This window comes from Convolutriloba macropyga, chromosome 12, assembly GCF_964194025.1.
Source record: "Convolutriloba macropyga chromosome 12, txConMacr16.3, whole genome shotgun sequence".
NCBI classification, from domain to species: Eukaryota; Metazoa; Xenacoelomorpha; order Acoela; family Convolutidae; genus Convolutriloba; species Convolutriloba macropyga.
In genome coordinates this window covers 29,641,252-29,664,922 of record NC_134479.1, presented here as the reverse complement: position 1 = coordinate 29,664,922, position 23,671 = coordinate 29,641,252, and the positions used below count along the sequence as shown (strand labels likewise).

Genomic DNA, 23,671 nt, shown 5'->3' with positions numbered 1-23,671 from the left:
GTTCTAATTTTTCTACACAAAAAAAATTTGATAAATTGTCATTTCAAGAAAAAAACTGATGTTGTTCATCATTACCAATAGCTATTATAAATCTTTCAAGAAGCTATTGAAGCAAACAATAGCAATCGAAAGAGGCGTCAATAAAACTAAAGAAAATCAACTACAATTGAAAAACAAGTCGAAACTATTTTTAAAGACTTTAGTTAATTTTTCTAGTTCTTAAAGTGCAGCATAGTTCGAGTGCTGCGTTCTTTTAACAATTGAAGTTTTGAAGTTTTATGACGTTGATAGACAATATTAGAAATAGGGTGAAATTGAAATTTGATGTTTGAGTTCACTTGCAGCACAAAAGTTTTCCTTCGGGTTATTAAAGATGAAAAAAGGTTGCTTGAGAACTTATTAGTTTTAAAATTTAAAAAAAAAACAACAAAATGAGGTCTTACTTTTTGAGATATGTGCACTGTTGAATTTATTTCACTTGTGTGCTTAAGAAAGAGCAAAAGTCTTCTTTTGAAAAAGTATCAAAAACTATCCTTGATCAGCTTTACCCTCACTTAATTACAACTTTAAAAAATCAAAAAATTTTCAATGTTTTCAATTTTTCCCAATTTTTAGGCCTAACTCCCACTTCAAATTTGTGTTGGCTTCAACAGAGGTCCCATTTGGCTACAGAATGGGTTTAGAAGGGATTAAAATGTTTGAGACATATGACCAATTAGGATTTTCGGCAGGTACCTATTTTATCAGCGAAAAACGTTGTTATCGCAACACAAAACGCATGATTGTCTATTTCGCAGACACTATGTATTTATCACTCTCAACTAACTACTGATAATTGGTTTTTGTAGTACTTGCTATCTAATAAGGACTCAAAATGATGGGACAATCAGAAAGTATTTTTTACAAAACAAAAGGTCGAAAAAAAATAATTAACTATCATAAGCTGAAGCGCACTGGCCGCTTTTGTTTGACATTTTGAGTGTTTACCACTTCACTAAAGTTTTTTGAGAACAAATTGAACTTTTTAAACGATCATTGAACTGTTTTCATGGAAACGAGTAATTGAAACACGTTATCGACGCTAAAGTCTACATAAAAATGAAAATATTGTTTTTTTCTCAAGTTTGGCAGTCAATTACTTTTTACAGGCACGAATGAACAAAACATTGAGCAGGGCAAACACCAATTGTTTGATACCATCAAAATGCGACTATTCCGAACAAATTTGGTACAGTACTCCAGGAGATATTAACAATTTCCTTAATTATACCTCTTTTTCAGCTAATTTTAAAGCCCAAAAATGCCGAAAAAATTCTTGACGTTGTCTCTAGCGTGTTTCTGGGAGTAAATTCAGTCTATCTTTGCGTTCCCAGTTGAGTCAAACCTTCATGATAAGATGGGAAAAAATTTCCCGCATCGCCATGAAGGTTATGGTGTTTCATCAGTTTTGATACAAAACAACATACACCGAAATTTGACAAAATCATGAAAATGGAAAACTTGTTGAATTACCAGCAATCAGTGATAGAGCTATTTTAAGGGACTTCAGTTTTGTCTGGAAAACACAAATTGAACGCAAAAAACTTGTTCAATTACAAAAAGCACAGCTCTGCCAATAAAATCTGAGGTTGGACACTGTTTTCAGGAATCAATCTTGAATAACCGTTCAATAACAATTTTTCAAGACAAAAAAATTACGTTGCATGCAGTAACAACTTAGGCACCACAAAATTGCGCTGCTGACTAGCCGTTTAGATGCCAAAACTATAGAGAAATTCCAAAAATATAAAACCTCGATTTACTTTTTTTAAAGCGATCAAATGCATTTATTGTTTCGCATTTGAAGATTCTTCTTAAATCATTCTTGTAAAGAGTTTAAACTATCAAATTGTAGGTCGCAAGATGGCTCTTGCTGTTGTGAATGTCCAAAACAACCGATTTTTCAAATAAGCCAAAATTTGAATAAAAAAATTTTTCTGAAACCAGAACAGATTTAATTGAACCGAACGCAAACCAAACATATTAATTTTTCTTTTCCTTCCTATGAACTGTGGGAGTTTTTTAGGTATTTATTCACCAGCAATGTAAGAAGTACTGACGGTTTCTTGATAAAAATAGTGCTATTTTTTTGGTTCTTTTCAACCACAAATTTCCGAACTTTATTTTACAGCTAACCTCTTTTTGAGACATAATACGTAAGCATTGGTCTTGTTTGGAAATGAAAATTACAACTTGGACGTTTTCGGATGATATTTGGAGTTGAATGTTTTTCTGGTTGATTATTGACATTACCTACAAAAGATATTGGTGAGAGGTTCAGTTGAAGAAAAAATTGTGAAATTAAAATGTAATACTCTCTTTACTTTAGGAATCAATGAAAACTCACCTCAATTTTTGATATCGATTGGATAAAGATAAGAGGAAATGGCAACAAAATCATTGCTGAGTTCTTAAATGCGCCCAAAGTTTCATAAATTAATTTTTACAGAAACAAGATCACAATTATCTGAACTGACCGCAAACAATTAAAAAGAACTTTTCCTCAGTTTACTATAAACTGTGGGCCTGCAGTTTGCGATCTAATTACCGGCTCTGTGTAGGTGCGACTGACAGTTTAATGTGTAAAACTGTGCAAATTTTAATTGATCCACTTAAACTGCAAAACGTTTGTTTTTCCGAACTTCAGTTCAAAGCTAATAATTTTTGGAGACATAATACCTAAGCATTGGCCTTCTTTGTAACAAAATCTCAGTTTTGACGCTTTTTATGGATTTATGGATTTGAACAACTTTCTGGTTGATTAATGACATGAACTGCAGAAGATATCATTAGACTTCCAAACTTCGACAGGTCCTCACAAGGAGCGTAACAGGTTTTTGCTATTTCAAACTGTCTCAAGGTAAAATTTTTGACCATTAGGTGCACCTGCAGAGCAAATTAATGTTTGAAGAAATAGTTTTTTTTAATGTTTCATAGATGTGAAAGGTGCCAAAAATTAGTGGAAAAATGACATTTATGACAAAAATTAATGACATGAACTGCAAAAGATATCATTAGACTTCCAAAGTTCGACAGGTCCTCACAAGGAGCGTAACAGGTTTTTGCTATTTCAAACTGTCTCAAGGTAAAATTTTTGACCATTAGGTGCACCTGCAGAGCAAATTAATGTTTGAATAAATAGTTTTTTTTAATGTTTCATAGATGTGAAAGGTGCCAAAAATTAGTGGAAAAATGACTTGTATGAGATAATCGTTGTTTTTAAATCCAATTTCAGGAAGGAAGACTTTAGAAATTGGCAATCACATCAAATGGATACGGTGCCGTAGAAAACCTATTACGGCCTTATACGGTGCCGTACCAAGTTTTGTAAGTTTTTTAAGGCAGCGTATAATTCTTAGTAAGTTTTCAAAGTTTCTTCTAAGGTGTTCAACCTGCGTATATTTACTCATATAGACACACACTCACGCACACATACACAAACACACGCACACACACACACACACAAAACACAAACGCACACTGACACAAAACATACAAACAGGCTCACCTACTCACACACACTGTCTCTCTCTCTCTCTCAAACACAAAAACACAACACACAACCACACACTCACACACACGCAAACATACACACACGCGCGCTCAAAGACATACACAAAAACACACACACTCTCACGATCGCATACGCATTTTGATACACACGCACACTCGCACACACACACACACACTGTCCGTCCCTCTCAAACGCACCTGCACACACATACACTCACACACATCCACACACACACGCACTCACAGACGCACGCATACACACACTTACACACACCTACACACAAACGCAAGACAGCACACGCACACACAAACCGAACACACATATAAACACACTCTCACAGATACATACACCAACAAGCTGTCTCTCTCTCACACACACACACACACTCACACTCAACTACACACGCACACACACGAACACTGCAACACCTTCAATAGTTTTTTCGGGGGGCATATTTTGAAAGTTCAAGCAATAGTTGCAAAGGGTTCGCTGTTTTGATTTTGGAACTCCTTTGGTATAATGAAATGTATGTAGAAAGGTAGAATTGTTCAGGTAAAAAAATATTCAATTTTAACATGCAGGTTATAAGCAATTTCTGATGATTAAGTCTTCGCACAACTAACCCTGATCTCTGCAAAGAACTCGACTTCTAAGGCAGGAATATTTTCGTGGAAGACATCAATAATCACAATGCATTGGCCATCTTTCTCGCCACAGAAGTGATCAACTCTTTTAATTAACGTGAACTCTGAAAAACAAGTTTCTTAAAATTTTAATTAACAAAACGTAAACATTAAAATAGTGACTGTTTCCCATTATCTGTCCAACTCTTGGACAGACAAGTTTTCAGAGACTCAAGTTTTTGCAATATTTTTATTGCAAAATGTAGCTTAAAAACGTTACAAAAACGTTTGTCAAAAAATATTCATATCCTTTGAGACATGAATAAAACATAGCCTGAGAACCTATTGATACCCCACATGGTCGTAAAAACTTAAAACGTGTGATGAATTATCACAGGTTTTAAAGGATTATTACAAAAAAAAGACTTAATTAATCATTAATGAATAACTGTTTATTAATCGAGACTTAAAAAAACAAAAGGGGTAACAGAAACTTAAATAATTCAAATTAATTCACTTTAAACAAAAATGCTTAATACAAAATGTGATGCATATCCTCTAATAAAGGGAAAAAGTTGAAGAAGACAATCTGACGGTCTCTTGTTGGCAAGTTCGATATCTGTTCAAATTATGGGAAATTCAATGACTAGATGACTATCCGAAGGTTAAAAAAGAGCAAGAATGAACTGACTGAGTACAACTACGAAATTACTAGTAAGTCGATGATAATTGTGCCAACATTGTGCCTCGTTAGCCAGCTTTTTAGTCATTTTTTGGGGATCTTATCCAGCTTTTTTCAGTTTCTGTGGACTTTCTGTGGTTCGGCGAAAAGGCGATTTTTGGATTTATGCTTCAAAATACTACTAACTTATTAGCATAATAGTACTGAATCCAAAAAAGTTTTGCAATTTTATGGAAAAATTCATGTAAACTTAAGCAACATTTTTTTTGGTAACTGGAAATCGCAACACCAGATGTTTTCCGAAAAAGTTGTGAAAATTGACCTCATTGTTTTAAACCCTGATTGAAAGAAAACTCGCCATATAACAAGGTTACAACCCTTCCCTCCATTTCAAAAAAAGCTGAAAACGAGAAGCTTTGAACCTTGGTTCAGATATTCAGTTAAGAAGTTTGTGATAACTATTTTTTTTCAAAAAACTTTTTTAAACGCTCCGTAAGTATACAAACATTCTCCCAACACTGGTAGTTACCAATCGTTGAAAAATCCTTGGTGTGATATTGAAAACAAACGATTGAAAAGTTAGTAAACCCATAAAATTTTTCAGGGTTTTTTTTATATATCATTCTTTTTGAATCAAATTAACCTAACAAAATATGGTGTCTTACAAAAATAATGCATAAAAAGAATTCAAGGATCGATTGTCTTGTTCAAAATATTATAAACGTTCTCTGTGAATCTCAACTAAAACTGTGATTATATTAAAAATCTGCCGAAAAAACACAAAAAGTTCCTCAATTTTTTTTTTTTGAATAACTACTAATGAGAAAGAGATGATAGCAAAGTCAAACACGATCTGATATTCAGGCAGATGAAAAAAACATCAAAAGAAAAGACTGCTAGGCTTTAAATCATATCATCTTATGGCTATCTAAACTAAACTAGAACAGCGGGTAGAAATAATTTTTCTTGCATTTTTATGACAAATTGTCGTGCAACAAAAGTCTTGCAACAACTGGAAGCACATAACGGAAAACTAAACTAATGTCATGCTGGAAAGTTGTGCGCTCTGAAGTCAATTGAAGCTGATCGTTGCATGCAAATTCATCTTTTGTAACAAAACATGGCCACTAAATTGTTCGAGCAATTTCAGACTGTTACAGACGTTACCACGAAAATTCTTCCCACCAAATAAGTTTCATTGCTACAAGAAAAGCATAACCAGATCGTTGCTGTGAGTTAGCGAACTTGAATGTCGTATGTCTAAACATGAGCGATATTGTTCCAAAGACTGCCTTGTTATTAAAAATTATCAAGTTGCTCAAAATGGTGGTTTATGCAGGGAAATGTCAAATTTCTTTCTTTTTTAAACGGACTACACCATCGATCCAACAAAATTCAAGGCTTGCCACAAAATGAAAAACTTGGCCCATGACACCCAAAAATAGTTATCGCTATGTTTTTGCTGATAAAAACAAACCGTTAAGAACGAATGTTTTGTGAACGAACCTTTACCTAAACATGATGCAGAAATACGTTAACATGCTGAAGAACTTAGGTTAATAACATTAACTAGGACCAGTCCAAGTTTGAGTCTTTCACGATGACCAAAAAAGTTTCATAAAGTTCGACCTCATGAAAACTCTTTCTGCAGGGGACAGATGGTCAACAACTGCACTCAAGAAGTAACCAGGTGTCTGGTCCAAAGATAAGGCTTACGCGTCTGTAACCAATACTGCTGCACTTGAAAACTTCAAAATGCACTGACACGACATCGAGACGAAACTAAAAATCAACCGAATGCAGAGCTATTTGTTGATGCGCTGTTAGAAATACTAAGCCCAAACACAAAACGACCAAAATTTTGAGCCTCAATGCCTTTTTTCCTAAATTCTTTAATCTTCGTCTAAAAAATGAGCGTTATGGCTGAAGTTCAAATTATTTCTGTTTTTATGCATGTTATGTAAAGTTTCCTTTTGCTACATCACGCTATGTCATTACCCAGTCACTTTGAAAAGGAATAATCAAAATCATCATCCTAGTTTTCGTTTATTTCCCGCTCAAGAAATGCACACTATGATAAGTTTTCTTATTGAATAACAGCAACTTTATAAAAAACCTGCCGTGACAGTTACGTGAATAAATGATTATGATAGCAGTGATGCTTCTGCGCCCCCAGGTTTTGATGACATGTAATTGAGAGGCGGCGTCGCAATATTTGTCCGAAAAGCACACGGACTATTGATTGCGCGTACTGATAGTAGAGAGAGTCGTGGACAGCCAAATTGAAGAACACTAAAAACCGCTAAAAAATAAGTGTACTCAATCGGGCACCAAGTCAGTCAAAACATAATTTTGTCAGGCTGAAGATAACACCACTGCGGAGCATGTTGGAAATCTCAAAATTTGTGTTGATTTCAATCAGGATATACTTGAACAATCTTATCTCAAAAATGAGTTGAAAATTTGACTTTTTGGAAACAGTTTCCGTTTTGTTGGCCCAGTTAGGCCGACAAGACAATGTGCGACTACGTCAACATATGTAATAGCATCATATAAAGCTCATCACAAATTTAGAAAAAAACTACTTCAAATGACCATTATAGCCCTATAACAATTTTTAACTTGAAAGGAGTAAAATCGGAGAGTTCTAAAACCATTGCTAGGAAATCTCAAATTCCTAGACGATGACGTTAATGACAATAATTCTAAATTTACTCTCAATCATTACCCTCAAATTTGGATACTGAAATAGATTTGAACCCAAATGATTGGGTCTCTAGAAACTAGCTGACAGCAATGCTGTTGTTTTACATCAATCTGAGCCAGGGAAATTCGCTTCTATGAAAAAATCATGAAATTCTGTGGATCAGTGATAGATTTAAGCGGTTGTTTACCAAACGAAAAAAAACTATATCAGACTTTGATTGTCAGTATTTTGCAGAGATTGCTCGTTCACATTGTTAAACGGTCCATAATCAGGTTACAAATGTGATTAGTGGCAAATGCAGTATGCGCAAAAACAAATTTTGAAGAACTACAAAAGTTTCTATAAAATTATGAAGGCTTCCTCCAAACGGGGTATAGTTTGCAATGACAATAATACAACTGCTACGGAAGTCAATGAACACTTTGTGACAGTTGGAAAGTCTATTGCGAGTTCGATATCCAACGTGGCTGTTGTAGATCTTCCAAGACATATAATTAAAACTTTTTTCCGGCAGTCAAATACCATGACGTTGAAAGCAGAATTTATTTGTTAGCAGACAGTAATTTGACGGAAATTGATGAATAAATTTGTTATTAAATGATTTGGAGTGGTTTTGAACTCATATCTTACCCTGATTTTCGACGAAGCTGTCGCCACTGGAAAGTATCATTTGGAAACAGCAAAAATGTCAATTTTCATGGAAATTTCCCATGATGATTGCAGTAATTTTCGGCCAATCTCCGTGCTGAGCGCGATCTCAAATTTTTTTGAAGAGCTGTCATTAAAAAGTTTATATACATTTCTTGAAAAATACAAATTACTTTCTGGTTGAAAATTTGGCTTTAGAACATTTAGAAGTGCATTTCTTGCAAATGCCATTTTGTGCCAATGCGTTGTTCCCGCGAAATCGACTGAAGTTTCTATTGATCCGCAAAAACCTTTATACAAAGTGAATCATGACTACTCGTGAACAAAAACATAATTTACTGAGAGACTATTTGGGTAGACTTGGAAAGTTATGCTGAAAACCCTTTCGAAGAAAGGTCTGCTGCTTTCCACCAGGAAGTCAACCACATCCCCATGGGTCCCCTGGGCGACTACCGCTGTCTCAGATAGTGGAAGTCAGCAAACCGGACAATCTGAAGAGCCAGCCCTTATGCGCCACACTGGACTTAAAACAATCTAGTCTGATTTTTTTGGCCGTCTAATTCACTCAGCGCAGGCAAGAGGGGGGTGTTTAGGCAGAGCATTAATTATTACCCGTGGAAGAAGGCAGCTGCGTGGTGGTCAGTAGGACCGTGTTGGAAATTACTCTTGCTGTCATCTCTCACAGACCCTCCGCTGTGAGTAGTGGATAAAACAGGGACACCAACCACCAGTAAATTTTGACCCTTTCTCCTAACGCCAATCGCGCATGTCGAATCGGGCCAAATTTTACTGCTTGTTGCTATCCCTATTTTATCCACTACAACTTATTACCTTTATATTCACTCAAAATCTATCATTTCTTGTCTAACTTAGTGCAAACCACTAGTGTCGAGTTAAGCTGGTAATTAACTGTTATCAGACGGATAGTTTGGGTTCTATCCCACTGACTCCAGTGGACGTCCCCAGATACTAGTATAAAACTAGTGAGACCGTGTAAAAAAAACATAAAACCAACTTGCCAAAATTTGTGTAACCACTTCGTGGATAACTTGAACAAAAACACCAGCTTAACTCTTTTATAAATTTTAAAATTTTTCTAATATTTTGCTAATCACTCTTTAAGAGCGAAATCGCCCCTATCGGAGGGATGACACAGTACAAAATCACTATTTATCGCGCTTAAAGATTGGTTTCCCTCTTTTTTAAATTTTTAAGTTTTTTATTTAAGTTTTTTATTTTAAATTTTAAATTTAAGTTTTTTAATAAATTTTTATTTTTTTACTTTTCTATTTTTTTTAAATAAATATTTAATATTTTAATATTTAGACGAACCACTTTCCCCAGTTTAGCTAATAACAGATCTCTCATCGATACAACCGCTTCGAGGATTTAAATTTCTACTAAATCCTCAAGTTAATTCTACATCTGGATGTTGTTTCTTTACATGAGCTCTTATTCCATCATATCTCACAAGAGAAAGACAATATAGACAATTAACTTGAGCTGAAGTACAAATTCTACAAGTATACTTACTCTCATCAAAATCAGTCAGCGGTTTTACAGAATTACCTTTATTACAATTTCTAGTTAAGACTTTGGTGTTAAAGTTAGAGTTAATGCTAGAGTTAGAGAGAGAGAGAGAGAGCTAATGCTAGAGTTAGAGTTAGAGTTAGAGTTATAGTTAATGCTAGAGTTAGAGTTAATGCTAGAGTTAGAGTTAGTGCTAGAGTTAGAGTTAGAGTTAATACTAGAGTTAGAGTTTTATCTAGATTCATCTTTAAAAGAACAAGCGGTTTTCATACAAAAACCACTTAATGTTTTATCACCACATGCACATTTACTAATTTTATCTTCATGCTATATTGAATAATGAAAAGCTATATCAAAAGGGAGTCCACATTTATGTTTACACTCTAAACATTTTATAACCATTTATAATTGGTCAAATTTCAATTATACCCAACTTATTTAGCCAAGCTTTCAATTAAATCTTTAGTATTATCTTTAGACACGACACACTCAGCTAAATATTTCTTCCCTGTCATATTGAGTGTATTAGTTTTCTATCTTCTATCTAAAATCACTTCAAGGTCTAATGCTTTTTTATCTCTAACAAAATTTGTAATTTCTTCTCTAAATTCTTCATTTTTTACATAATAGTTTTAAAAATTATCTAATTATCTAATTTTTTTAATAAAATTTTATTTGTTTTTACTTTTCTATATTTTATATTTTAAATTATTTATACTCTTCAATAAATTTAAATTCTTTTTAACTTTTTCTATATTTTTTCCATTATTAATAAGAAATGATACAAAATTAAAATATTTACACGAACTACTTTCCACAGTTTGGCTAATAACAGATCTCTCATCGGTGCAACCGCTTCGAGGATTTAAATTTCTACTAAATCCTCTAGTTAATTCTACATCTGGATGTTGTTTCTTTACATGAGCTCTTATTCCATCATATCTCACAGGAGAGGGACAATATAGACAATTAACTTTAGCTGAAGTACAAATTCTACAAGTATACTTACTCTCATAAAAATCAGTTAGCGGTTTTACAGAATTACATTTATTACAATTTCTAGTTAAGACTTTGCTGTTAAAGTTAGAGTTAATGCTAGAGTCGGAGAGAGAGAGAGAGAGAGAGAGAGAGAGAGAGAGAGAGCTAATGCTAGAGTTAGAGTTAGAATTTAGTTAGAGTTAGAGTTAATGCTAGAGTTAGAGTTATGCTAATGTTAGAGTTAGAGTTAGAGGTAATACTAGCGTTAGAGTTATATTTAGATTCATCTTTAAAAGAACGATCAGTTTTCATACAAATACCACTTAATGTTTTATCACCACATGCACATTTACTAATTATATCTTCATGAAACATTGAATAATGAAAAGCTAAATTAAAAGGGAGTCCACATTTATGTTTACACTCTAAACATTTTATAACCATTTATAATTGGTCAAATTTCAATTATACCCCACATATTTAGCCAAGATTTGAATTAAATCTTTAGTATTATCTTTAGACACGACACACTCAGCTAAAAATTTCTTCCCTGTCATATTGAGTGTATTAGTTTTATATCTTCTATCTAAAATCACTTCAAGGTCTAATGCTTTTTTATCTCTAACAAAATTTGTAATTTCTTCTCTAAATTCTTCATTTTTTACATAATAGTTTTAAAAATTATCTAATTATCTAATTTTTTTAATAAAATTTTATTTGTTTTTACTTTTCTATATTTTATATTTTAAATTATTTATACTCTTCAATAAATTTAAATTCTTTTTAACTTTTTCTATATTTTTTCCATTATTAATAAGAAATGATACAAAATTAAAATATTTACACGAACAACTTTCCACAGTTTGGCTAATAACAGATCTCTCATCGGTGCAACCGCTTCGAGGATTTAAATTTCTACTAAATCCTCTAGTTAATTCTTCATCTGGATGTTGTTTCTTTACATGAGCTCTTATTCCATCATATCTCACAGGAGAGGGACAATATAGACAATTAACTTTAATTGAAGTACAAATTCTACAAGTATACTTACTCTCATAAAAATCAGTTAGCGGTTTTACAGAATTACATTTATTACAATTTCTAGTTATGACTTTGGTGCTAAAGTTAGAGTTAATGCTAGAGTCAGAGAGAGAGAGAGAGAGAGAGAGAGAGAGAGAGCTAATGCTAGAGTTAGAGTTAGAATTATAGTTAGAGTTAGAGTTAATGCTAGAGTTAGAGTTATGCTAATGTTAGAGTTAGAGTTAGAGTTAATGCTAGAGCTAGAGTTAGAGTTAGAGCTAATACTAGAGTTAGAGTTATATCTAGATTCATCTTTAAAAGAACGATCAGTTTTCATACAAATACCACTTAATGTTTTATCACCACATGCATATTTACTAATTATATCTTCATGATATATTGAATAATGAAAAGCTAAATTAAAAGGGAGTCCACATTTATCTTTTAACTCTAAACATTTTATAACCATTTATAATTGGTCAAATTTCAATTATACCCAACATATTTAGCCAAGATTTCAATTCAATCTTTAGTATTATCTTTAGACACGACACACTGAGCTAAATATTTCTTCCCTGTCATATTGAGTGTATTAGTTTTATGTCCTCTGTCTAAAATCACTTCAAGGTCTAATGCTATTTTATCTCTAACAAAAGTTATAATTTCTTCTCTAAATTTTTCATTTTTTACATATAGTTTTTTAAAATATTTTTGTCCCTTTCTATTTAAAGTTTCCATCTCTTCATCTATATATTCTTCTTGTATCTTTTCGATAAACTGGTTTCTCTGCTTTTCTTCCTCATATCCAAAATGGTGAAACATCTGCGAAGCAGTTTCACTGATGGACGAAGTCCCATTAACCAATTTACTTGCTCTATTTAATATATTACTTGCACTCGTTGCCACATTTCCAGCAGTTTTTACTGTTGTATTAGGACCCATATAGTTATTTATCATAAAACATATACCTATAATTCCTAAAATAGTTGATGCTAACCTAAAACCATCAGCTTCAACCATTTCTTCTGTTAAAACATCATTCTGTATTTTAATACCTTTTAATGTAAGAAGTTTATTAAAACAGAACTGATAATTAGCATGATTACTAGTATTTCTATCTGTAGCATTTATCTTGAGTGGTTTCATATATGCTATAAGTTTATTTTTGTCTTCACTTTCTAATTTATCTTTTAAAATAAGAGCTTTTAAATCAAGGAAACCAAATCTCGAGTCATATATCATAGTTCTATTCTCATCAATAATAATAAAAGTCTTCTCTTTCCAATTAAATTTAATTATACCACAACGAAGTTCATCTGACATTCCATCTGTACAATTATAAAAGTTACTATTTAACTCACTAATTATTTTATTGAAGTTATGTTTACATTTATATGTTTCATTAAAAATTTTAAACAGATCAGCTCCATTATAAGTTGTTAAATAAATAGTATCACAACTCATTCTTGCTGTATTAATTATTAGAGCTGGTTTCTGACACATTACAATCATTTGAATATTATAATTTCTGCCGTCTGTGAAATAAAAAGCTATATCCTTATTTAATTTATCAACCATATCATCAAGTACTATTACACTATCTTTGAATTTAGACTTCTCTTTTGATGTGATCATATTTATATCGCATGTATCAAATCTTATATAAAACTCACCAGTCTCAGGATCTATCCAATCTCTATCATGTTTACATACTATGATTATATTTTTAGCTTGATCAGTGAAAGAACTTTGTTCGTGGTTTACCAAATTACTTCCCTGATCTTGGTCTTGGTTTTGGCTTTAGTCTTGGTTTTGGTTTTGGTTATGATCTAAGTATAATTTTAAAAGTTGTCTAATAAAATATGTTTTACCTATTCCAGTTCCACCATAAACAATAGTATGTAATGGCGACTTTTCATTTCCAAATCTAACTAGACTCCTTTTCATAAATCCACCAAAGCTTTCTTCTAGTTTTGTATATTTACTTGGTATTGAATCATATATTATATAACAAATTCCAATTAAGAAAATAAAAATTATAACTGCGCTACCTGTCTCCATTTTTATACCTATTAAAAATGCTTATCCTAACTCTTGAGGAATTCAATAATAAATTTAATATTGATAATAATGCTATGAGTGATATCAGAATAAAGGATATAGGAAAAGATATAAGTCTAACACCAATTGAAATTGTAATGAGAGATGAAACTCCAGATAACACAAGTGACCCCTAACGTCAGCAATATTGTCAATCTACATCCAACTGATGGTACACATTGGGTTTTAGTTATAAGAAGAGAACGAGGTCCTGTGTATTACTTTGATAGTTTTGGTGTTGAGACCCCACCATTATTTTTAGAAGAATATGTTGATCTAGGCTCTAATGAAAGAATACAACAATATGATGAATCTTTTTGTGGGGCTTATTGTTTAAAGATTATCTATCTTATTGATAGAGGATTTATAATTAACAATGCTTTGAATATTCTAGTTAATCAATTTAAATATCCAGGAATATATAATGAGTGTTTTTGTTTAGGTTGTAAAAAAGATCTACGAAGTTGTTTTGGCTAATAATGTTAATGTCAATGATAATATTAAAGATAATGATAATTTTAATGACAATTTTAATGATAATGATAATGATAATGATAAAGATAGTGATAGTGTTAAACATAATGTTAATGATAAAGATAATGATCTACGAAGTAGCTTTACTAATAAAGATAATGATAATGATAATGTTAATGATAATGATAATGCTAGTGATAATGTTAATGATAATGATGATGATAATGACAATGTTAATCATAATGATAATTTTAATGATAATGATAATGTTAATGACAATGATAATGTTAATGATAATTTTTTATATCTATTTGATGAAAAACATCAAAGGGGTAAACTTAACAACAAAGAATGTCTTAGTAACAATATCTCTGTAAACATAAATGAAGATCTACAATCACGGCTAAATGATGATAATATAATTACAGCAGCTACTTTCCCAGAGAACTTTAGATGTATAATATCTGGTCCTAGTGAATGCGGCAAGACATTCTTATTAAAAAAATTAATTCTGGCTAGAATATACTTTGTTACGCTATACATCATTGGTCCTACTGGTGATCAATATGAAGATGTAGAGAAAATAAATCATAAAGCACATGTCGAGTTTGTTAAAGATATAAAAGATTTACCCTCTCCCGATCAACTACCAAAAGACCTAAAGAAACTAATGATATTTGATGATGTTAGAGCCAAAGAGCCAGTTGTTAATGAATACTTTTGTAAGGGTAGACATATTAATTGCAATATGATTTAACTTAACCAAAATCTATTCACAATAGATAGACAGAGTGTTAGAGAGAACTGTAATCTATTTATTTTATTTGAACAAAGAGGGAAAGTCCTCATATCTATATATCAAGATTTCTTTAATAAGGTTGAACTTAGTTATAACGATATTGCTAATATATGTAATAAGGTATGGAAAGAGCCTTATAATTATATTGTCATTGATATAACTAAAAACAAAAATATTAATGGTAAACTAAGAATTAATAGGGATCGGAGAGTTTTGTAGTTTAGTCTGAGTTTAAAATTATGTTTATATCTAGACTAGATCAACGAAGTTGCTGGTTACACCAGATGGAGCTTCGCCCAGCTGACTACGTCAGATGTAAAGTTAAACTTAATACATCGCCATTAGAGTCTATAGGTCTCCCATACTCATCTTTAATTTGAAACTCTATATATTTTATTCTATCTTTAGTTACATTTTGATTTAAGATTTTAGTTGGTATAATGTTTATCAAGTAACCTGGTGGTTCTGTTAGATTAAAAGTATACAGTATGTCTGTGTTATTCCCATTATCTTTAACACCAGATATCACATTACAATGAATGCTAATAACACTAAAACCCATAATATCAACAATTTTCTGAGATGTATATTTACCTTGTTCATAAACTATTTTTCTAAAGCCCAGTAATGGGGCTATTGAATTTTCTATGTCAAAGTTAATTGCACCTTGTTTTATTTCCATTAAACTGTTCTTTTTATTCTTATCAAGTTCTATTATAACATTACCATTAGTTTCTTCTTTTATTAATTCTGTTATTTCGATTAAATAATATGCACCTGGTATAGCAGCTAAAATGCTGGTATCTGAACATGTTTCACATTGGGTATCATATAAGACTTGATTGTTCCTTCTATTCACATTGAACACCGAATTATAAACAGATAATCTAATTAAACTTAATTTTGATGAGTTAAGTATAGGTTCACTAAAGTTAAACTTTGAGTTTCATGTATCTTTTATAGTTCATATAATACTAAGTTGTCAGTCATTTTTTATATTCAAATATTAGATCATATTTATATTTATAATTATGGCTTTGGTTATAGTCATAGTTATAGTTATAATTATAGTTATAGTTATAGTTAAAGTTAAATTTTTGGATTACAAAAATGAACATTAATTTGGATACAACTTATGGTTATAATAATGATATACACAAAAGTAAGATTATAAAATATAAACCTAACAATCTAGTAACAATGAAAACGGCTAATACTAATATTAATATCTTTCTCAATAGAGAAGAGAATCATTTAAATTTGCGTGATTCATATCTAGAGATAGAGCTTTTTGTATCAGATGATGCTGGTGGTGCATTGGCTAATAATGCTAATATCAGATTAGTTGATTATGGTATGATGGCATTGTTTAGTTCAGTTAAGCTTGAAACTAGTGGTGGTAGAACTATTGAATATATAGATCATTGTCATCCTAATCTATTGATGTATAAGTTATTAACTAGTACTTATGATGAATATGAGAGTGGTTTTGTTAGAAATCAAGGTAATAGAGATAGTCAACTTAAAGATGACCATATTGTTGAAGAACGGGGTCATATGTATATGATGATTAAGATGAGTGATCTATTTGGCTTCGTAAATGATTTAGAAAAGATTATATATGGTTTAGGATTTAAACTAATATTAAAAAGAAATAATAATAATAGAGCTCTATTTAGAGTTAATGCTGGTGCTGATGCAGTTGGTAATGATGGTAATATAGATATTAGAGATATATCATGGTTTGTGCCCAGTATTGATCCTAGTCATGACAATAGAAATATTGAGCAAAAGGTTTAAGTAAAAAGAATACTGTAGACATTAGCTATTATGAAAGAAAGACATTTTATAAGAATGTACCCAATGCTACAAACTTCTTGTTTGATCTAGGCATGGAAAATGGTATGGAAAGACCGCAATATATAATGGTTGGTTTTGAAAATAATAATGTTAATGAACAAACTCATGATGCAAGTACATTTGATATAATGAATGTTACTGAATGTTATTGTAAGATTGGCAGGAAGTTTTATCCCGAGGATAGAATGAATATTAATTATGATACTAATAATTATAATGAGGCTTTTAAAGAGATCGTTAGCTTTAATAAAGATTATAATGGACTACCACATAAAATAAAACCATATATATATCATAGAACATTCAAAAGAAATTATAGAATATATGTATTCGATACTAGATATCAAAGTGATCATATAGGTCCACAACCAATACAACTTATTTTAAATTTAGTGCTGCAGTTGCAGATGTTATATGTCATGCATTAGTATTAACTAGAAAAATTATTAGTGTTAATAGTGATGGTAATAAGATGTTGACATTATATCTTAGGCCTAGTTATAGTCATGGTCCTTGTTATAGTCATTGTTATAATTATAGACATAGTTATGGTGAAACATGTGCGAAGCCCCATAGCTCTAAACTATTTCTTACATGTCTTAACAAAACCCTTAGCATAAAAAAAATCTAATTTCTTTTTATTCTCTTGAGATAGACCCTTAGCTTGAAGCTTTGTCTTAGGCTTAGTCTTCGAGCTTCGCTCGAGGGTGGAACCCGTAGTCTTAGAGTTAGATTTAGCAACAAAGGTATTATACTTTTTAACTTCCATTGTTTTTTATATATAGAAATGAGTCTTTTACAGAAATTTAAAACTAATTCATATTGTGTTGGTGGTAGACATTATAGTGGTACCAATAACATAAGAGGTTTTATTACTTCAAAAGGTACTAAGATGTGAAAGGGTAATTGTGTTAAATGTAAGAGAAATAAGTCTATGACTGTCAGTGATGCAACAATAGAGGCAGAGGGATTGAAAGATTTCTTTAAAAGTGTTGGTAGAGCTACAGTTAACTTTGGAAAGAAAGTTGCTAATAATCCTGTAAGAGCATTAGAAATAGCAAGTAAAATAGGAAGTGCGGCTGCATCTAGAAACCCTAGAGCTGCTTTATCGGCCACATCTGATTTAATTAAATTTGCAACTACTGGTGAAGGTATAAAGGTAGTACAAAAAGGAAAAGGCTTATACTTAGGTACAAAGAAAAGATAATTTAGTTATGGCTAAGGCTAAGGTTAAGACTAAGACTATAGTTTCAATTATAGCTTTAATCTTACCGATCTTCGAAGCAGATTCCCTGATCGGTGTAACTGCTTCGCGGATAAATATTAATACTAATATTATTATTACTAAAAACATTGTTATTACTAAGCATTAATAGCTATAATCTAAAAAAACACCTAACTTATTTTTCTTGTTCTTCTTATATTCTTCATAAACCTTGACTAATTCATTATATTCATTATTATCTATTTTATTATCATTCATTGATTTAATATATAGTTTACTTAAAATATACATTTTAAGTATCACTGTTTACTTAAATTATACATTTGTGAATACTTTATAATTTTATTTCTTATTTTAGTTTTAACTGTTTTTGATAATGAACCGCAAACAGTTGCTGTAGCAAAAACTGTTGGTTTAAAATAAGGTAAACCTATACCTGTTAATGCAACTGATGTTGTGGTTGCCGTTGTTGCTATTGATGATAATACTATTTGTGTTATCTCAGCTACGTTAATATAATTTTTATATATACTTAACTTCTTATTATAGTTATTAGTTTCAGTTTCATAATAATTTCTAATATCTTTTATAATGTTAAAATTATTATTAGATTTATTATTGGCTCGAATCTTTTCATTTATTATTCGTTCTGATACTGATGACAAATCTCGATATAGTAATCTCTCACTCGGTGCTGTTCGATTGGTCATGGACTCCGCCATAGCTTTGCTTATTTTCATTAGTAAAAAATCTTTCTATTTCTTTCATTATATCTTCTTGTTTAAAACCATAATGCATCTCAAGTCTTGCTTGCTCTTTATTATGAATTAACGTACTTCGTAAAATTATAGCAATTATATATTGTACTATAACTTTTCTAAGAGATTTATTGTATTTCATTTCTCTTAGATCGTTGGTAAACATATCATCTAATTGTATGTTAGTAATATTTTGATTAAACTTATAATTATCAAATTCCTGTTTTAATTGATTATATTTAGAGATAGTATCAGCAGCAACTTTGTTACACAAATTAACAGTATTTGTGACTTCATTTGCTGATTATATAAACTCATAAGTTAGTTCATCATTAACTCGTGTTTCATTTAGTTGTAATGTTTTAGTTGTGACTTTATCAAAATCACCTTTTCTTAGCTCAGTTATGTTTTTACTTAAAATATCTATTTTATTATTAGAAGATAATAATTTATTGTCACAATACTCTTTATTAACAACATCTTTTTCATTCGGAGAATCTACATTTGTAATTTTATAGGTATCGTTCATATCAATATTATCAATATCTTCTAGGAATAACCCACGAGACTTACTTAGTGTTAAGTTGTTTGTTGATGTTAATCCGAGAGGCGGGTTCCCCGATTGATGTTTCGCTTGGTTAAATCTACGTCTTGTCATCTTTGTATTTGGTTACAGTAAGAAAAATGTCTAATGATTCTAAAACTTTATTATTAGATTCAAAGTCAAACTCGGATTTTAATATTTGCCTTCTATTTTCTCATCATTAATATCTTCTATTTTATATGTTGGTGGTTGTGTTTTCAAAACTTCATTAACTTTAAACAGTTCTCTATCCCAATTAGAAGTGTAACCTTTAGAAAAGATATTACGTTTATCTGCATTTCTAACACAATCACCAACTTTAAATTGGGCGTAGCCAGGTTTACCCTTTGGTTTAATCTTAGTAGAAGTAGATATAATACATATAACTTTATCAGGTTTACTAGAAGCATCAACTGATGTCATATTAATTGTTGAATGAATGTTATTGTTATATGTTATGACTGCATCATTTAATATATTTACCCAATTACCATCACCATTGATGAACATTGGTTTATTAAATATGTGTAATAATGTTCTATAACATCTCTCTATAAACACAGCCTTTAAATCACTATAAGTAGAATATAGTTTTGTTTCATATTCTTTAAGTAAAGATTTAAATGTTTTATTGTAAAACTCACTACCTCTATCTACTCAAAACTTTTCTGGTTTTCTATGTTCACTTAATACTATTTTAAAACCATTAGTTATAGATAAACCAGATTTATTCTTTAATGGAATAGCCCATGCATATTTTGTGAATATATCTATAACAGTTAATATAAACTTATAATTATTATTGTATTTACTTAGAGATGACTTATCAATTACATCAGCTGACCATGTTTCATCTCTACATAATGGTATCCTTCTTTCTCTTCTAAACTTTGTTATTTGAGGACTGAATACTTCTTTTGCTAATAGTTGTTGTTGTTGTTGTTGTTGTTGTTGTTGTTTTTCATCATTATTTATTTACCAAAGTTAAAAACAATATTATCTAGTTGCTCTTGATTAATAATATTCATAGATAATAGTTGCTTAGATATATCTAGCATTTCATCAAATAATCAATCAAGACCAGCTTTTGTTTATAGTATTAATAATTCTAATCTGTCTACTAAACCATTTAAATGGCAACCTCCTTGATTAATGGTGTCAGTCTTAGTAAGACCACTAGCTTCGATTTGTTTATCAGTCTCATAATCAATTTCTTCTTCTTCTTCTTCTTCTTCTTCTTCTTCTTCTTCTTCTACCCCTTGTTCATAATCACTAGTATCACGATTATATAAATATTCATCACTGGAGGTTGGTATTGATATAACATGAGAAGTGGGTTCACCGATACTAGCAAACATTCATCTTAAAAGTTTTGATCTATTACTTTTAGTATCTCCTCTTTGTTTATAACCAATATCCCTCAGAAATTGTTTTATTTTGTTTTCATCACTTTTTATATCTCTTTCGGTTACATCATTATTAATGATAAATATAGCAAAGCCCTTAGAAAAATCAAAGACTTTACCTTTCATTTTTATACCATCAGGGACTAGAGATACATCTACACCCTTTATTATAAATTTGTTTGATTTTGGATCAATTGATATTAGTTGAAATTGTTTATTTGTTTGTTTACCCATTTCTAACAAAGTATCAATCATATCATTGTCTACAGCAAATGTTTTGCCTCTATCATCTATCGGGCGTGGGAGTTAAGAGAGCAGCCCGTTCATCAAGAAAGCTGCTTTGTTGATGGTGTCCTAGACTCTTTAAAGCATTAGTATTACTGTCTAGCGCGGCTAAAGTTTTGTTTTGAAGAGCTTGCACTGTTTCAGAGTTTGTATTTAAAGTTTTAGTTAGAGGATCAAACAAATCTTCTATGTCACCATAATATTCTTGTTGTCTTAGTTTATCTTCTAATCTATTTCTTCTGTTTTGTTTTTCTAGACTGTTTTATTCTATAAGTTTATCTAGCTTAGCCATTTTTTATTTGTTAAGATAAAAACTAAGTTAAATAAGAAACTGCTTGGTAAACCGCGAGCAGAGCTCGTTAAAAAACCACAGACTGAGTCTGTTCACAGATCATTATATAATCTAATAGCAGCTTCAATTAACTTTGTATCATCATTAATGGTTAGTTCTAGAATTTTATTAACCAGTAGGTCTTTGTCTCCAGCTAATGATGCATTCTTAATATTATATACACAAAATCTATTATCATCAAATGTGTTTAGACTAATCTTACTTGTTTTTGTTGTTGTCATGTTATCACCAACTTTTTGTATTCTACATTCATCTACAGTTCTCTCTGTGTTATACATTATTGCATTATAATACTCCTCATGTTTAGCATTGTTACATTTTTTTTCCTTTTTCTTTAGTCTTCTTAGGATAGTGTTTGAAACTGTATGTCTTTGGTGACCGAGCTATAAACTCTTCTATAATTTTACTACCTAATTCGTGCTTGAATTTGCTTTGAACTTTATAATTAGTTTTGATTGGAGGTTCGAGATTGGATAGGTCCATGTGTTCATTGTCGACATTACCCTCGCTAAAATTTAACACAAATCTATCAGTATCCATATAATGGTGTTGTAGATCTTTGAGAGATGGTTGAAGAGTATTATAGAATACATCATACATGTGTAATTTACTTAATTCTAAGATAGTAATACCTACATATACTGGAGAATCATATTCTAATTTTTTTTTATATTCAATTTGGCTATAATTTGGCTTATATTCTTAAATGTTATTTTACTTATACTTTTCATTATGCTTTCTTCATCATATAAGAACTTACTTTGAAGGAAGTTTAGGGGATTCATGCACATTCTTCCATGTAGGGAGTTGTTCATTAATTTCCTTACATCCTTCTCTGCTTCAGTTTTAGCTGTTGCTCTTTTATTTGTTTTGTTTTGTGTATAATCTCTACATATATAATCTTCTTTAAATTTAATTACTCTATGTATTTTTGGTTACTTTTACTCCCATCTTAACATAGAGCTTTAACATCCTATAATGAACCATGTATTCTGTTTTGTTGTTTTGGTCGAAGATTAATTTCTCTGTTTTTGTTTTACTTTTCTCTCTTTCTCGGTATCCCAATTCATTATCAATTATCTTTCTCTTATTGGGCATTAGTGCTAGTTGCTCTGTTTTATCTTTAAAACTATTAGCATAATCAATATCACAAACTATATAGTAACCGTGATCACTATCATGTGGAGTATTTAATATAAAATCTAGAGATGTAGCAGGCAGTAAACTTGAAATCCTTATGAGGTAGCTTTCGTATCATTGCATAGCCGTATAGGTTATTCGCGTCTATGTACCAGATCTGCGAAGCAGGTTCCCTGATTGACCTCTGGTCATCCGTGAAACGGCTTCGCCGATGCTTCGCCATTTTACTTCCATTACTATTGTTGACTATCCTATCACCAATTATACCGCATATGCCACCTATCTTTGCTTCAAGAAAATCATCTAGCATTTGTTTATCTTGTAAAGTATCTAATGAAACACCTCTTGACATTAACCAACAATCAAAACTATAACCCGGGAGACTAACGTAATGTAGTGGATTGGTTGAGTCCAAATTCTTTCATACTTAATTTGACATATTCATTCATGCAGTATTCTAATATTTCCACATCATTCTGTAAATAGTTCTTCATTCTAGTACATCATTCTATAGATATATCTTTACCAATTTTATGACTGTTGTCTTTATTAAAGCTATCGACTTCTTCTTGTGTTGGTAACTTATTAGATAGATTGGATTTGAAGTTTTCTATATTTAGATTACCTATAACTTCTTGGTAGGTGTCTAAACCAAAGTATTCATATGGATATAGTGTTTTAGTTTTACACCCATATATCTTTGCTGTTTGATCTAGAGGCATAGCTAAGAAGTTATAACTATCTAAGAATTTGAGACAACCGAAGCTAAACATCTTAGACTTACCAGCGGCTAGTGGTATGTTATCTACTTTTCTTTTATCATTATTTTGCTTAAAGAGTTCACTGTATAGTAGGTTGAAGTCATAGCCAGAGTCATTGTGGAATATTACAAGAATGAAGTTTTGTTGTTTATACCTCAGATTACACATTTAACTTGTGGTCCTCTAT

At 31.1% G+C, this 23,671-nt stretch overlaps 1 protein-coding gene across 1 annotated transcript in view; it reads right to left on the bottom strand.

The window, feature by feature from the left end:
- LOC142350450 (uncharacterized) overlaps window positions 1-23,671 on the bottom strand; it is a 57,139-nt gene that overhangs the window by 16,472 nt on the left and 16,996 nt on the right. The window contains exon 3 of the mRNA XM_075402297.1: window positions 4,177-4,301. Coding sequence (XP_075258412.1) covers window positions 4,177-4,301 — 125 coding nt within the window. The remainder of the gene's footprint in view (window positions 1-4,176; window positions 4,302-23,671) is intronic.